The following is a 16,161-nucleotide window of genomic DNA, read 5'->3' on the forward strand; positions in this document are numbered from 1 at the left end:
TTGGGCCTGACATCTCCCTGACCTTGGTTTCCTCATCTCTAAAATGAGTGTAACTGTAATGATACCTTTCTTGCAACTGGTTGTTAGGATCAAGTTGATGTGTGTAAAGTGCCTTGCTTGGTAGCTCTTAGTGACATTGTCGTTGATGACCCTAAGCCCTCAGGTTCTGATCAGTGAAAGGTCAAGGGTTCCACCAACAGAGACCCCTACTCCCACCCCATCCCCCTTTCTTGGAAGAACATTCTGTGCAAATAGTATTTGTATGGAGTGCGTTCAGGGTGCCAAGAAGAAAGGAAAGCGCCCATCTTCCATCATGTCCTCTTCCCTCTGCCTCATCAGAAGCCTCCTTCCCTCTGCAGCAAGTTGCGGCACCCTCACCTGCTACAGCTGATGGCTGTGTGCCTGTCCCAGGGCCTGCAGAAGACCCGCCTCGTGTACGAGCGTGTCACCATCGGCACGCTGTTCTCTGTCCTCCATGAACGGGTAAATGGCCGTTTCCCTGGGTTTTTCCCTTGCTCCCCCCCACCCCCCGCCCCAGCTCTCCCTTCCCTTCCTCCCTCTTCCTTCTCCCCCAGCAGAAGAGTTGAGAAACCTCTTAATTCTTTACTCTGTGGGAGCTATATAACACACCATTTAAGGCTGATGAGCACGTTGGAACGAGTATGATTGTATTACTGTTTGTCTTGCTTTTTTATCAGACATCTAAGAGCTCAGTAGACCCAGAAATCACATAGCCACACTTTTAGCTAACTATAATCAATCAGCCTCTGGTCTTACTTCCCGGTATTTTCACTGGTGCCCTGCAGGACCTTTATATGCAAGTCTTTATCAGTCCCCTCTCCCTTTTCAGACTTCCTGGTGGAGGCGGGGACATATTCCCTGACCCACAGACTCCCTGGGAAACATGCTTTGGGCTGACATGTGGCTTCAGAGAGGTCCTGAAAGATTTGTTTTTCTTTCTCCATGACTTTGTTCTAAAGACCCTGGGCTGGAGTGAGAAGAGACCCTCCAGGAAGGGGTCTTCCCTGAAATGGCTCGCCATTCCTCCTGCCTGAGCACCTCCTGTTAGTGTCCTAGTTCCCTTTCCTCTCCTTGGGTGAGGGCGTTAACTTAAAATGCCACTTCTCTGGGGAGAGACCTGTTATGATTGGGTACTTTGGTGTGAGTGAATTTCTGTCCTCCTAGGATGAACTTTCTAGGTCATCTGACTGTGGTAGGGGGTGGAGTGTCCTTTACGTGTCTAGGTTCTCCCGCAGCACAGGCTTGGCTGGGGATGGAGAGCGGGGCAGGTGCATTGCTGGTGGTGGCAGGCCCACTCTGGAGGTGTGTACCAGGCTTTGAGGACTTTTCTCCTCATTTTTCACGGTATCAAGCAGCTTGGCTGAGGGAAAGGAACCCCGGTTTGGAGCCAGGGGCCCTGGGTCAGTGGGACCTTAGGCCGATCACTTAACTTCCCTGAGCTTTAGGTTCCCCAGCTATAAAATGGGCACACTATGTGGCTGTCGTGGAGATCAGTTGAAAAGACTTTGGGAACTACAAAGCATTCTACAGTGTCGGGGGCCACAGTCCCCTTTGTTCTGGTGGTTGATCTCTTGCTTGCAGCGGGCCCAGTTCCCCATACTGCACATGGAGGTGATCGTGCACCTGCTACTCCAGACCTCCGACGCCCTGAGATACCTGCATTCTCGGGGCTTTATCCACCGTTCCCTCAGCTCCTACGCCATCCACATCGTCTCCACAGGGGAAGCGAGGCTGACCAACCTGGAGCACATGATGGAAAGGTGGGTGCACCTCAATCATGACGTCCAATCAGGATCTCCCTGGGGGTGCTTCGCTATAGAGAGAGAATCTGATCTGGGCTTGACTCCTCATTGGGGGGCTGAGCTGGCTATCCATGGAGGAGGAGGTTTCCCAATGCCTTGCCCTGTCAGCCAAGGTTAGAGGGACTTTGGGGAAGTTATTTCTGCTCAGGACATTCTCATTTTAATAAACATTTAACAAGCATGAGCACACATTAGCCAGCATGTATAAGTTTTCAAAATTTTCTGTGGCTTCACACAACCGAAGTATTTCTCACTCACATTGCACTCTGGTGTGTGTGTGTGTGTGTGTGGGAGGGGGTGGTGGCGGCATTCACTATGTTCCACGTTCCTCCCCGCTGTGGCTCCACCATCCCCCAGGCCTCAGTCCCCCCACTGTATCCTCTGCATGCTGGTCAACGAGCAAGAGCAAGCCTGGAGGGACGCAGCGGGGCTTAGGGACTACCTGCAGCGTGTGCATTGTCGCTTCCCGCTTTACACTGGCCAGAGCCCAGTCACCTCTGCAGGGAGGCTGGGAAATGCACCACAGCTGTGCATCCTGGAAGGAGCGAGAAGGCGATGGGTGCTGGTGAGCGTTACGGTCCTGGTCCAGATGGGTGGGGATCAGTGCTGTGAGGGAAGCAGTGACAAAAAACAATGCCCTTATTGAAGGGTTGGTGGATGGGCTTCACTTCCCATTTGGCAGGAGTCAGAGTCCTCCTGAGAGTTGAGGGCTGGCTCCTATCTCCTGCCCCTAGTTTCTGGGGAACAGAGGATCTCCCCTGTGCTTCCTTGCTGTCGTCCACAGCTCTGAGCCCTAGGCCCAGGGTTGTTCCTGTGCTGCTGTGAGGCAGACCCATGGCTTAGATCTGCTTACCTCCACTTACCCTGGTCCTCACCTACCACCATCGCTGAGGCTTTGTTTCTGAGTCTCTCAGCAGGTCTTTGCTGCTCACATGTTCATAATATACTTCTCTCACTACATGAAAACCTCTACCAGGGCAGGGATTTCTGTTTTATCCGCTGCCATGTCTCAGATGCCTAGAATAAGTGGGAGCTCAGCATGTTGTTTAAATGAATGAAGTGGAAAGACTCACTTCCTTGACCGCATGAGCCCTTGGTCTCTCTGCCTGGAGAGGGGAGCAGGGACCAGATTGTGCTTGACCTCATGGACCTTGGCAAAGAGTTTGAATTTAAGAACACGGGGATGCTGTGAATGTTTTTTTTGAGCAGAATGGTGTCATGGCTGAAATTTACAGGTTAAGCAGACCCCCTCACTCCTGCCATGTGGAGAAGGGGCTGTGACGGGACGAGAGAGAAGCAGGGGAACAGTTAGGGTGTGACTGGAGCAGTTTTCCGTGTGGGAACCGGTGGAGGCCAAACAGCTGTCGCCAGTTGAGTGGCTCAGTCTTAGATCTGGTCCATTCTCAATCCCAGTGGCTCCCATGGCCTAGAAGATTAAGTCCCGGCACTTTGCAGGGTGAGAAGCCTTCCAAGGTCGGGCTCCGCCTACAGTGCCATGCTCATCACCTCCCACTCTGCCTGGCCATCTGAAGACACTTTCAGTCCACGCCATTTCCCAGCGCTCTGCTCCTTGCCTCCGGAGTACCTGACACTCCCTTTTATCCTTTTAAACTCACTTCTGACACAGTCTCCCACCACACCCCGTGAAGCCTATACTGAAGCCCTGTCCCCACCTCACTGAGCATATTTCACTCCCCTGCAGCCGAGTGTCTCTGCCCCCCCAGATGGCGAGCTCCGAGAGGGCAGGGACCGTGAGTTGTTCATCTTTAGCACCCACCTCAAGCCTGCCACACAGTAAGTGCTCAGGAAGCATTTGAAGTGAATGGTTGAGTCTAGCTGAAGGGAAACTTTGAAATGATTCAGAACAGGGTTCACCACTTTGGCTGTGTGTTCAAGGGCAGTAGAAGCTAAGGGATTTGGACATTTTTGCTGTTGATAACAGGCTTTTCAAGAAGGCTGACAGAACCCAAGCTGTTTGCCAGTGATGCGGCGCCATCTGTTGTTGAAATGGAGGTATAACAGTTTCTTTGACTTGAGCTCTCCAGTAGAAATGTGAATCCTAGAGTGAAATGGAGCTTTGGAGATGGCCAGGCCCAACGCTGTCCTTTTATAGAAGAGGAAACTGGGGCCCAGAGAGGTGAAGAGGTGGTCTGAGGTTACCCAGCTGTGGCTAGAATCAGGTGGTAGAGGACGTTTCCTGGCTTATAGGGGCAGGAAGGATTGGAGGTTGAAGGTAGAAAAACCAGCCAGGAGGCCACAGGGCAGGGCCTGGTGGTGACCAAGGAACCAAAAATAGAAGGGAAATATGTGAGATGCACCGAGAAGCTGGGGTCCACAGACTGGTCAAGTGAGGGGCTGTGAAGTAAATGGGTAGGAAAGTGTGAGTTCTTTTGGGCTTGTTGACCTCAGAATGGAACTTTGGGCAGAAATGTCCATCAGCAACATTTGACAGCTCATAATGTGAGTTGATTACCCAAGAATACAAAACAGCTTTCAGTTCTGCATTTATTTTTGGTAGCACTCTATTCAGGCCGGTACAGTTGTTGAATGTCATCGTTAAGGGTAGCACTCCATCTCTTGGTGTAAAAATGATACAGCAGTTTCTCCTATTCTTCAACTCCTTCTTAATGGAATCTTTAGAGCTGGAATTGACCTTGCAAGTGGTATCACATAGCCATAGCCAAATGTAATTTTAACGATGTCAGAGCTGAAGCCCAGAAAAATAACTACCATGGAATGACGGCCAGAAAAGAAACTCCCTTCCTACACCCCACTAGCGTTAACAGAGAAGGAAGAGGGATCAGAAGAGTGGAAGTAAAAGAGAAAGGATATAAATCCTGATTGTAAATAACTTGTCCCTTGCCTTAGGCAGCCTGAGAGGCCCAAGAGGGTCAGTAAGTGTCTCCTTTGGACAGTCAGCCTACAAGGTGAAGAGCCAAGTGTGCTAGGTCCTCAGAATATATCTCTGACAATAAAACACGACATTGCTTTTCCTGTGATACTAATATAATATTTGCATGTGTATCCACGCTGTTCACATGACACCTAGGCCACACTTGCCTATTGAGCAATACAACTAAAGAGTCTAAATGTACCATCTTTTTTTTTAAAAAAAGAGAGAAAACAAAACAAAAATACGGTCTTTTATAGCTTCATGGCTTCCTGAACTCATTGCCATCTATCAAAAGTTCTACCGGAAGAAATATTACTTAGGGAAGTTTATTCAAAGTCTGAGAAGTCCATCCCATCCTCTAAAAGCTTTCCTTTGCCAGCAAAAAGAACTTCTGGTTACTTGCTTTTTAGGAACTTAATTTTTTTTTTTTTTTGGCCACGCTGCACGGCTTGCAGGATCTTAGTTCCCCGCGGGAGACTGAACCCGGGCCCCAGCAGTAACAGCGCCAAGTCCTGACCACTGGACCTCCAGGGAATTCCCAAAAACTTAATTCTTAATTATCAACCAGCAGTCACCAAGTCTTTACCAAATGCCTACCATAATGTTCATATTAATTCCTTACTTGCTTAGTGCTTTATGGTTCACCGAGTGTTCCCACACGTGTGATCTCATTTGATGCTCATGACAGCTGTGGGCAGAAGTCAGTGCTGGTCACCCTGAGGACTCTCTTTGGCCCAGAAGACATTTAGGATACTCTGACTTAGTTCTCAAAGAGCCTGGTTGCGAAGTTGAGTTATTCAAGCCAATCAGTGAACCTTTGAGTGCTAAACTGAGAGGGCTCGTTCCCAAGAGGGCAGAGCTCAGAAAAGAAGCAATCACGAAGAGCTGGAAGAGTCTCAGAAGGCTTTGATAAAGCAGGTGGGGCTTGAGGGGGTTCTTGAAAGGGTCTTAGGTTCATTCAATCAAAAGGTAAGCATTGAGGCCCTGGTATAAGTTTAGAGATACGGTGATACAAGAGACAGATAAGTGGCCTACCCTCGTGGAGCTGACTTTGGTGGAGGGGAGACAGATTATAAACAATAAATCAATGAACAAGAAATTCAGATAATAAGTGCTCTGAAGCCAATAAATTGGGACTACTTTACATTAGGTGGTCAGGTAAGTCCTCTCCGAGGAGGTGATTTTTGAGCTAATACTTTTTTTTTTACATCTTTATTGGAGTATAATTGCTTTACATTGTTGTGTTAGTTTCTGCTGTATAACAAAATGAATCAGCTATATGTATACATGTATCCCCATATCCCCTCCCTCTTGCGTCTCCCTCCCACCCTCCCTATCCCACCCCTCTAGGTGGTCACAAAGCACCGAGCTGATCTCCCTGTGCTATGCAGCAGCTTCCCACTAGCCATCTATTTTACATTTGGTAGCGTATATATGTCCATGCTACTCTGTCACTTCGTCCCAGCTTACCCTTTCCCCTCCCCGTGTCCCCAGGTCCTTTCTCTACGTCTGCGTCTTTATTCCTGCCCTGCCCCTAGGTTCTTCAGAACCTTTTTTTTTTTTTTTGAGATTCCACATATATGTGTTATGAGCTAATACTTTAATTACAAGAAGCAGCCAGTCGTGCTAGGATCTGTGGGCAGAGCATGCCACGCAGAAGAAGCCACCGGTGCACAGACCTGAAGTGGTGATGTACTTGACATGCTGGAGAAACTGAAAGAGGGCCCCTGTGACTTGAGAGGAGTGAGTGAGCAGGAGAGAGCGGCCAGATGAGGTGGGAGGCAGGGCAGGGCCTGCTCGGGTAGGAACGGTAAGGAGTTGCAGGCGTTGGAATAGCAGGCAGTGTGGGTTAGCTCAGGGTCTAGCTGGTTTCTGGAAGCTCTAGGAGGTTGTCAGGCTTCAGAGGCAAATGTTTTCACACATGTGCGGCATGGTGATCACAGTGATCCTTTAAGAGATGAGCCCTACTTTGTGTTTCCTTCCGTAGCCGGGATGGAGGTGTACACAAGGACCTGACTCGAGTATCCCTCCCCACCCAGCTTTACAACTGGGCCGCCCCGGAGGTGATCTTACAGAAGGCAGCCACAGTGAAGTCAGACGTCTACAGCTTTTCTGTGATCATACAGGAGATTTTAACAGGTAGATCAAAGAGCTCATTGACGGTGACCAAAGTCCCTATTCTTAGGTTGAATTTTTTTTCCCCCAAGTGTTACTTAGTTTTATGAAAATGCAGGACACAGGCAAAAAAAACTTCTTTAAGGAAACCTCTTTGGGTTTATGGAAGGTATAAGATGATCTCCCAGAAATCTTTCTCTTTTAACCTGTTCTTTAAGACTCAGCAAAGCTCACCTATCAGCCTGTCAGTGGTAATGCATTTAATCCAAGGAGCGTTTTTAAACTGAATATTGCTGTCAATGCTTAGGGGTGGGTCTCTGTAAGGTGCCTCTTAAGAACTTTTTTTTAAATTGAAGTATAGTTGATTTACAATGTTGTGCAATCTCTGCTGTACAGCAAAGTGACTCAGTTATACATATATATACATTCTTTTTTTGTATTCTTTTCCATTATGGTTTCTCATATTGAAAAACCATATTGAATATAGTTCAATATATATATATTTTTAAAGAAGATGTTTGGGGTAGGAGTTTATTAATTAATTTATTTTGCTGTGTTGGGTCTTCGTTTCTGTGCGAGGGCTTTCTCTAGTTATGGCAAGTGGGGGCCACTCTTCGTCGCGGTGCATGGGCCTCTCACTATCGTGGCTTCTCTTGTTGCGGAGCACAGGCTCCAGACACGCAGGTTCAGTAGTTGTGGCTCACGGGCCTAGTTGCTCCACGGCAGGCATGTGGGATCCTCCCAGACCAGGGCTCGAACCTGTGTCCCCTGCATTAGCAAGCAGACTCTCAACCACTGCACCACCAGGGAAGCCCTATAGTTCAATATTGAATATAGTTCCCTGTGGTATACATTAGGACCTTGTTGTCTATCCATTCTAAATGTAATAGTTTGCATCTACCAACTCCAAACTCCTTTCCCCCATCCCTTTTGGCAACCGCAAGTCTGTTCTCTATGTTAAGAACTTATAAACGAGGGGAAAGGACTGGCCTCTGAGAAGTAAACTGTGAAATCAAACACACCCAGAATCCAGCGTATGTATAAGCAGTGTCACTTAAAAGATATAGAAACCCTTCCAAACATATAGAACTCTAAGGTGAAGGCATACATGCCACATTCACTAAGGGGGTGAGAATCAGCCCCCATTTAGCAGTGTTTACAGTCTCAGAGGCAAAAACCACACCTTCCATGACATGAATGTATTGGGCAAGCCTACTTGACACCAGGAAACATTCCCTTGTGGTCCCTAGGTCTGCCAGCAGAGAGTCCATACCTACATGAGTCTGACACTATTTTTTCCTGTCTCTGTGGCAGGGATTTCCCTGTTATTTGGGTCAAGTGGTTTCTCCTTTGTTATTGGGCTTCCGGTAGTTTTTCTACAGAAAGAAGTTAATTTTAAAGAGGTTGAGTGACTTGACAAAGGTTAGACAATTTCATGTGATTTCTTAATGTCTCTCCTTCCTATGGCTTTTTCCTTAACAGACAGCATACCCTGGGATGACTTAGATGGCTCAGTTATTAAAGAAACCATAGTGTCGGGAAATTATTTAGAAGCTGATGTCAGGCTTCCGAAACCTTACTATGACATTGTTAAGTCAGGCATCCAGGTCAAGCAGAAAGACCGAACTATGAACCTTCAAGATATCCAGTATATTCTGAAAAATGACTTAAAGGTAAGCTGTGAAGTTGTTGGGAGTTTATTTCTGCTTACCTATCTCAGGGGATAGGGAGTTAGAGACCAAGAAGAAGCTAGAGAACAAGTTGTAGGATATTTTGGAAATCCTCATTTCATTACACCCTTTCTGTGTTCCCAAGAAAATTCTAACTGCCTAACTTGGTGAGGGCAGCAGGGAATTGTGGAGGGAGGCTGCGGAGTGTCAGTACATAAAAGGGACACCCTGTAGGCACACAGTGCGATTCAATGAATGACAGCTACTGTTATTACTTTTCTTAAAAATTTATTATTTTTTTTTTGTATTTTTGGCTGCATTGGGTCTTTGTTGCTGTACGTGGGCTTTCTCTAGTTGTGGCGAGTGGGGGCTACTCTTCGTTGCGGTGAGCAGGCTTCTCATTGTGGTGTCTTCTCTTGTTGGGGAGCACGGGCTCTAGGCGCACGGGCTTCAGTAGTTGTGGCACACGGGCTCAGTAGTTGTGACTCGCAGGCTCTAGAGCGCCGGCTCAGTAGTTGCGGTGCACGAGCTTAGTTGCTCCGCGGCATGTGGGATCTTCCCGGACCAGGGATTGAACCCATGTCCCCTGCATTGGCAGGCAGATTCTTAATCACTGTGCCACCAGGGAAGTCCCTGTTATTACTTTTTAAATATTGGTAATTAACAGTTAATTCATTTATCAGGACTACAGTCAGTCTACCCAACTGGGGTAACGGGGGGTTTGTTTGACACCTAGATATGTTTCTAAAACACCAGTGACATTCAGATGATTGCAGATATGTCCTTCCCAGTACTTCCCTTGTTACAGGATTTTATTGGAGCCCAGAGAACTCAGCCAACTGAGAGTCCCAGGGTGCAGAGATATGAACTCCATCCTGATGTCAATGTCTGTTTAGGAGTGACTTCAGAACATCCATTGCAAATAAAAGAGCTGAAGGAAGCAGGTATGGCCTTAACCCACAGGTTTTGACATGAATGTGTTCTGAGAGCTGTAACTAATCAACTCCTCCAAACTATACTCATAACTTATACTGGGAAGGATGGATGCCTTAGGGAAAAATCGAGATCCTTAAAATTATTAAGTTAAACCTTTTGGGCTCCATATACACCTTGATTGGATCCAGAACTGTGCAGTAACAATCTGTTTCTTTCTAGTATGATTTAGGAATGTATTTAATTGTTTCACAAATAAAAATGGTGATTTTAAAATTTAAAACTATTATCTGCTCATTATAGAAAATTCTAAACAATACAAAGAAGATTACTTAACATTTTAATTCGTCAGAAATAATTTGTTAACATTTTGGTGTTTCCTTCCAACCTTTCTTCTAAAGCCTTACTGCTTTTTAGTACACTTGGAAACCTTAGAGCTCTGAGCTGGAAAGGACCTTGCAATCATCTGGCTTGATGCCCTCATATTCCAGATGCGAAAACTAAGGTTCAGAGAGGTTGTGGCTTGCTCACAATTCCAGGTTTATTACGCACCTGGAACATAGGCCTTTGGATTCTAGCCAAGTGACTATTCTCTGACTCTTTGGACAGGCCTGGAAGCCTCCAGAATGGCCCTCCAAGCTCTTATTACTTTGGCTCCTTCGACCCATTCTCTGCGAGCTTACACCATCAACCAGGGGTGGTGGGTAGTCAGTCCTGGAGTTATTTTTTGAGGTATTATCTCTCTCAGTGCAGTGGCTTCTTGGGCAGTGTCTCAGCTTCTTTTATCAGATGCTCACAAAGAGCACAACTTGAACTGACATGAATATTCAAACACCTTTAGTGTAAAGTATGAATTTAGTCCTAAGATTCAGGGGCCTGTAATTTGCTTGTCCTGAAGTTATGCATGTTTTGAACATACTATAACTTAAGCTTAGAACATTTCCTCCCGGGTTTGATCCTTCCCAAATTTTCTTTTTTTTTTCTCTTACATATACATATATATATATTTATTTGGTTGCACTGGGTCTTAGATGCAGCAGGTGGGCTCCTTAGTTGTGGCAGGTGGACTCCTTAGTTGCAGCATGCATGTGGGATCTAGTTCCCTGACCAGGGATCGAACCCGGGCCCCCTGCATTGGGAGCACCCAGTCTTAACCACTTCACCACCAGGGAAGTCCCCCAAATTTTCTATCTCAACCCACGTCAAAATAGTTAGAAATACCCTCTCACCCTCTGTGTGTGTATCTGGTAGTCTTCCTAACTGGAAAGGGAGTGGGAAGATAAAAAGCTTTTTTCTGTGTTCTCATGCTGCTGGAGCAACAAGCCAAGGCTGCTGAGCTGCTGCAATTACTTTAATCAGCTGCATGTTGCTACTCTTTTCATCAGGTGGTCAGCTTCATTCACCAAGGGGTCACTCCACTCTCACCAAGAAAGCAACACCAGAGCCTCTGGTCCCAGACCCAAGTCTGGAGGCCCAGGAGACACAGAACCAAGACGCTGCTTCTTCTTCTTGCTCTGTGGGGGAAGAGGCCAGGAGCTCCAGCCCAGATCAGGCGAGCCTCTGCAGCTTCGAAATCAACGAAATCTACTCAGGCTGCCTGGACATGGGAGATGACAAAGAGGAAGAGCCCCCAGGAACTGGTTCATCTCTTGAGGGGGCCAGACAAAACCAGGTAGATGAACTGAAGTCCATGGAAGAAGAGTTGGAAAAGATGGAGAGAGAGGCATGCTGTTTTTCCCATGAAGACAGCAGCTCTTCAGAAGCTGACACGGAGCTCTCCTTTGAGGACTGGGGCTGGCAGAGTGGTTCACTGAGTTCACCCAGCCTGCCTGAGCCAGCCAGAGGAGCCAAGGGCAACGTGAGCAACAGGTCCCTGACCGAGCAGTACATCAGTAAGTGTGTGCTGAATGTAAAGATTTCACAGACCTTAATGCACCAGAATGCCAATTTGCTGAGGAGTATTCAACAGAAAATAGATAAGCTTGAGATGACACAGAAGGAGCAGGAGGGCAGGTCTCTGTGGGCTTCCTCAAGAGAGTTTGCAAACGGCTATGACTGGCCTTCAGCCCTGGGCCCCCAAGCTTCAAGCTATATTCCTCCTGCCATGCAGCTGCCAGGGAACCTGCAGCCGGACACTGAGGGCAACTGCCCGACCCTAGCAAAGTCTCCAAGAACAATGAGAGACTTTCAAGGAGGACATTTTGGCAAAAGGTCCAAGAAAAGAAGCAGCTGTGGCTGGACACCTTTCACCCCTTTCCCCCAAGTCCCTGAAGAAAGCACTAGGGATCAGCCGGAGAAGGGCCAACAGGTAAGGCTGAGAAGTGGGGGCAGGGCAGCACAAGCAGGATCTGGAGCCGGGCTCAGCCTTGCCCCTGACCTGCGAGCAAGGACTGATGTCAGCATAGCCAGCTCACAGTGGGGTCCTCTTGGCTTTGGGAAGTAAGGCCTCTAGGTTGGAATTCCAAGATAGATAACTCTTTTTTTTTTTTTTTTTTTTTTTTTTTTTGTGGTTTGCGGGCCTCTCACTATTGTGGCCTCTCCCGCCGCGGAGCACAGGCTCCGGACGCGCAGGCTCAGCGGCCATGGCTCACGGGCCCAGCCGCTCCGCGGCATGTGGGATCTTCCCGGACTGGGGCACGAACCCATATCCCCTGCATCGGCAGGCGGACTCCCAACCACTGCGCCACCAGGGAAGCCCAAGATAGATAACTCTTCACCTCCTGTTCCAAACCCAGCACACAACCCATGTCCTTCTCTGTAAATTCAGAGAAGTTTGAACCATGTGAAATTGTTGTTCTATAGGTTAAAATAATCAAGTATTGACACTTTTATATAGTTCAGCTCACCAAATATGGTATCTTGGGCAGGTATTAATCCCCATTTTAAATTGCTTATTCATTCATTCATTCACTCATTCAACAAACATTTATAGAGCAAGAGGCTATTTATTAGACCCTGGGATATTATGATGAATGAACCACAAGTTCTACTATGAGTATTTCAGACACCAGTGGGGGACAGAGGGACTCGATAGTCAAAGAAGATGCCTCAGAGGATATGAGAAACCATGGGTTGAAGAGTGGTTCCTCCATGAGCTTCTTAAGGACAGGTCTTACTCATGCTGTGTCCCCACACCAAGAAGGGGGCCTAGCACGTAGAAGGTACTTGATAAACAGTCATTGAGGGAAGGACTAAACGAACGAATTTGAACAAGTTCACACATGCAGAGCTGGCTGCCTCTTGAATCAGAATTTTAGAGGTGGATCGAGCCCATCCTTTTACAGAGTGTGAAGCTCAAGCTCAGAGCCTTAAACTTTCCAAGGTCCGCTGGTATGGCTGAGAGCGGGGTGGAGTAGGAGAGGTCAGCACCATTGGAAGGAAGATCTTATTACTAAAATTATTTAGAGTTTCTGGCTCATGGTAATAAAAAGCAGGCTTTTGGTGAGTTTTATTATTGTTTTAAAATCCTCCACCTGCAGTGCACCCGCTCAGGCCTGCACAGGGCAGACGACTCCCACTTAACCCCCATGCCTTGCTGCGCTACTGCCGAGGCCCACAGCTGGTCAGGGGCAGGTTTCTGACTCCCAGTCTCGTGCTGTTTCACTGTTCCTTGCTGAATTTCAGTGAGGCTTCAGTCCTCACTTAGAACATTTGGAAAAGCCTTGGCATTTGTTTTTATGTAAAGAGGAGGCACAAAGAATTTACTTAGATTCTTAATTTTTCTGTTTCTGTTGGAAGTTAGAGTTTGCTAGAAAACCATTAGAAATAACTTTTATTGTATACTGTGTTTTGGTTACCTATTGCTGTCTGACAACAACAACAAAAGCCCAAACTTAGTGACTTAAAATAACAATGTTTTATTATTTCTCATAATTCTGTGGGTCAGGAATAAGACAGGGCTTAACTGAGTGATTCCTCCATTCCATGTGGCACCGGCTGGGATCACCCCCTCGACGGCATTCAGCTGGAGGCTGGGCTGGGCAAGAAGGTCCAAGAAGGCTTCACTTACCCGTCTGGTGCCTTAGGCTCCCCCAGAGGGCCTCTCTCCACGCTTGGCTTTTCATTCACCCAAGCTTCTCTGCAGCATGGCAGCTGGCTTCCCAAGTGAAAGCTGAAGCGGCCAGGCCGCTTAAAAACTAGGACAGTGTCACTTCTGCTGCTTTTCTGTTGGTCAGAGTCATGAAGCCAGCACAGATTCAAGGGGAGGGAAGTAGATTCCAGCTCCCAAATGGCAGGGAGGGAAGGAATTGATGACAGTCATTGTTGGAAGCCACCTACTAGTACATGAGACTATGGGGAAAACAATTACACCGTATTTCAATTGTTCTTTAAAAAGTGTACCCTGGTTTTCTAGCATAATCAGGAGTAAGGCATTTTCACCTCAATGATTTTTTCAGACAATTGGAGTTCATTCTTTTAATTTCTCCATTCTCAAATTTTTAATCATACTGAATGAAAACATTACAAACTTCCCATTATTCTAAATACCTGTTTTGGATATATTCTAAATATATACTGGTCTTTCCTTGGTGACCATGACATTTTTCTGAACATCTGTTATTGTGATGTTCCATGATACAATGCTGCCGCCACAGAAGAGCCTCTGGCGGTCATATTCCAGAGAGATTATGATCATTTTTATGTATCTTCTCACCTTTAGGCACCTTGCTGCCATCCCCAAATCTCACATTTGTTGCCTTAATAGGTTAGGAAATATAATTAACTAAGTTTGTTAAAGTTGGAGTAAGCAGATCCCAAAGTCTTTCTTTTGGATAAAGGGCATAGACTTTCATTTATTTTGCTTCTACTATTTCCGAAGTATTGTGGCCTTTTTTGTTGTTGTGTTTTATTTTCATAGCATCCCCCTGGTGGATTTAGGTAGATATTATTGTCCCTGTTTTATGGATGAGGAAACTGAAACATAAGGCTCTCTTAGGTTAGTCTGAGCAAAGGTCAGATTAGAACCCAGGGCCTGGGGCTCCTGCCACAAAACCTGCTGCCTTAATTAATACAGGGGAAAGTTTGGGGATTTTTTTAAAAAATAAATTTATTTATTTATGTATGTATTTATTTATTTTTATTTTTGGCTGCGTTGGGTCTTAGTTGCTGCGCGCGGGCTTTCTCTAGTTGCGGCGAGCGGGCTTCTGATTGTGGTGTCTTGTTGCGGAGCACGGGCTCTAGGCGTGCGGGCTTCAGTAGTTGTGGTGCTCAGGCTCAGTGGTTGTGGCACTTGGGCTCCAGAGTGCAGGCTCGGCAGTTGTGACGCACGGGCTTAGCTGCTCCGCAGCATGTGGGATCCTCCCGGACCAGGGCTCGAACCTGTGTCCCCTGCATTGGCAGGCAGATTCTTAACCACTGAGCCACCAGGGAAGTCCAGGTTTGGGGAGTTTTGATGTCTATTTTGTCTGCTCCTTCTCCACTTGTGCCCTGTTCAGCCTGGAGTCCTGGGGGCCAACATTTCTATGTACAGGCCTCCAGCTAAGAGATGCGTTACTAGATGTGAAACATGCAAAATGAAATGTCTTGAGAGGCCTGGTTAGTTCTACACACTTAGCGAGAATGGCTTTAAAAATAGAATGTGAAGGGGCTTCCCTGGTGTCGCAGTGGTTAAGAATCCGCCTGCCAATGCAGGGGACACGGGTTCGAGCCCTGGTCCGGGAAGATCCCACATGCCGCGGAGCGACTAAGCCTGTGCGCGCCACAACTACTGAAGCCCGCGTGCCTAGAGCCCGTGCTCCACAACAAGAGAAGCCACCACAATGAGAAGCCCATGCACCGCAACGAAGAGTAGCCCCCACTCACGGCAACTAGAGAAAGCCCGCGCACAGCAACGAAGACCCAACGCAGCCAAAAAGAAAAAAATAATATATATATATATATATATAGAGAGAGAGAGAGAGGGAATGTGAGAGTGAAGGGAAGAGGAATTCCTTCATCAAAGCACTGAAACATGTCTACTGATTTTTAAGCTGCCATCTCTTTGTGGTCCTGGAAAACAGAGCAGAGGTGAACAGTTTCAGCCCACTCATGGAGCCAAGGACAGTTTGGAAAGAAACAGGAACCAAAATACCAGCAGGTGGGTTAACATTGTATTGTTCTTTGTGTCACCATGTCTTTAGACTCCCATGTGACCCTGAGGCCACTTAATGATCTTCATATGTCTAGTGACAAAGAGATTGTGAGAGATGAGGCATAGTAACACAGAAACAGATCTTGGCAAGTTCTCTCCGTTGCGTAAGTGAGAATAGTGGTATAATGGAGACTTGCAGGGGACATCAAGTGGCTGGCAGGTTAGCCACACAGAACTCATCAGTTGTCAAAAGTAAAGCATCCTGCCTTTCTGAAACTGCCCAGATTGTGGTTTTTTTTTTTTTTTGGTTGCACCGCGCAGCATGTGGGATCTTAGTTCCCCAACCAGGTACTGAACTTGCACCCCCTGCATTGGAAGCATAGATTCTTAACCACTGGACCACCAGGGAAGTCCCCAGATTGTTTTTCTTATAAAAAGAATTGCCAAGTACTCCATGCACCAGTGCTACAGAAACCAAACTATGTGAAAAACCAGTGTTGTTCAAAATAAGCATCACTGACTCTGGGGGACAGAAGGAGGGGGTTGAACAGTATCATTGTTACCTTGCGGCCTCTGATTTTTAGCCAGATCAACAAAATGAATTGGTTTCAGCACAAATCACCAGAAGGAGAGTGTATGCGTATGCTGGGTTTTTAA

At 46.9% G+C, this 16,161-nt stretch overlaps 1 protein-coding gene across 15 annotated transcripts in view; it reads left to right on the forward strand.

Annotated features, from left to right (window-relative positions):
* Positions 1 to 16,161, forward strand: part of TEX14 (testis expressed 14, intercellular bridge forming factor) — a 57,880-nt gene that overhangs the window by 10,922 nt on the left and 30,797 nt on the right. For 10 of the 15 annotated variants that reach the window (XR_007473588.1, XR_007473589.1, XM_049702305.1 and 7 more), the window contains 7 exons: positions 360 to 483; positions 1,567 to 1,781; positions 6,704 to 6,855; positions 8,314 to 8,504; positions 9,268 to 9,445; positions 10,820 to 11,742; positions 15,404 to 15,510. Coding sequence is in view for 13 of the 15 variants with exons in the window: in XM_049702305.1 (XP_049558262.1) it covers positions 360 to 483; positions 1,567 to 1,781; positions 6,704 to 6,855; positions 8,314 to 8,504; positions 9,268 to 9,445; positions 10,820 to 11,742; positions 15,404 to 15,510 (1,890 nt within the window). In the remaining 2 variants the exon portion in view is untranslated. Of the gene's footprint in view, positions 1 to 339; positions 484 to 1,566; positions 1,782 to 6,703; positions 6,856 to 8,313; positions 8,505 to 9,267; positions 9,446 to 10,819; positions 11,743 to 15,403; positions 15,511 to 16,161 lie in introns of all 15 variants that reach the window. The other 5 variants (XM_049702308.1, XM_033431685.2, XM_033431686.2 and 2 more) reach the window with 5 other exon arrangements.

This window comes from Orcinus orca, chromosome 19, assembly GCF_937001465.1.
Source record: "Orcinus orca chromosome 19, mOrcOrc1.1, whole genome shotgun sequence".
NCBI lineage: Eukaryota > Metazoa > Chordata > Mammalia > Artiodactyla > Delphinidae > Orcinus > Orcinus orca.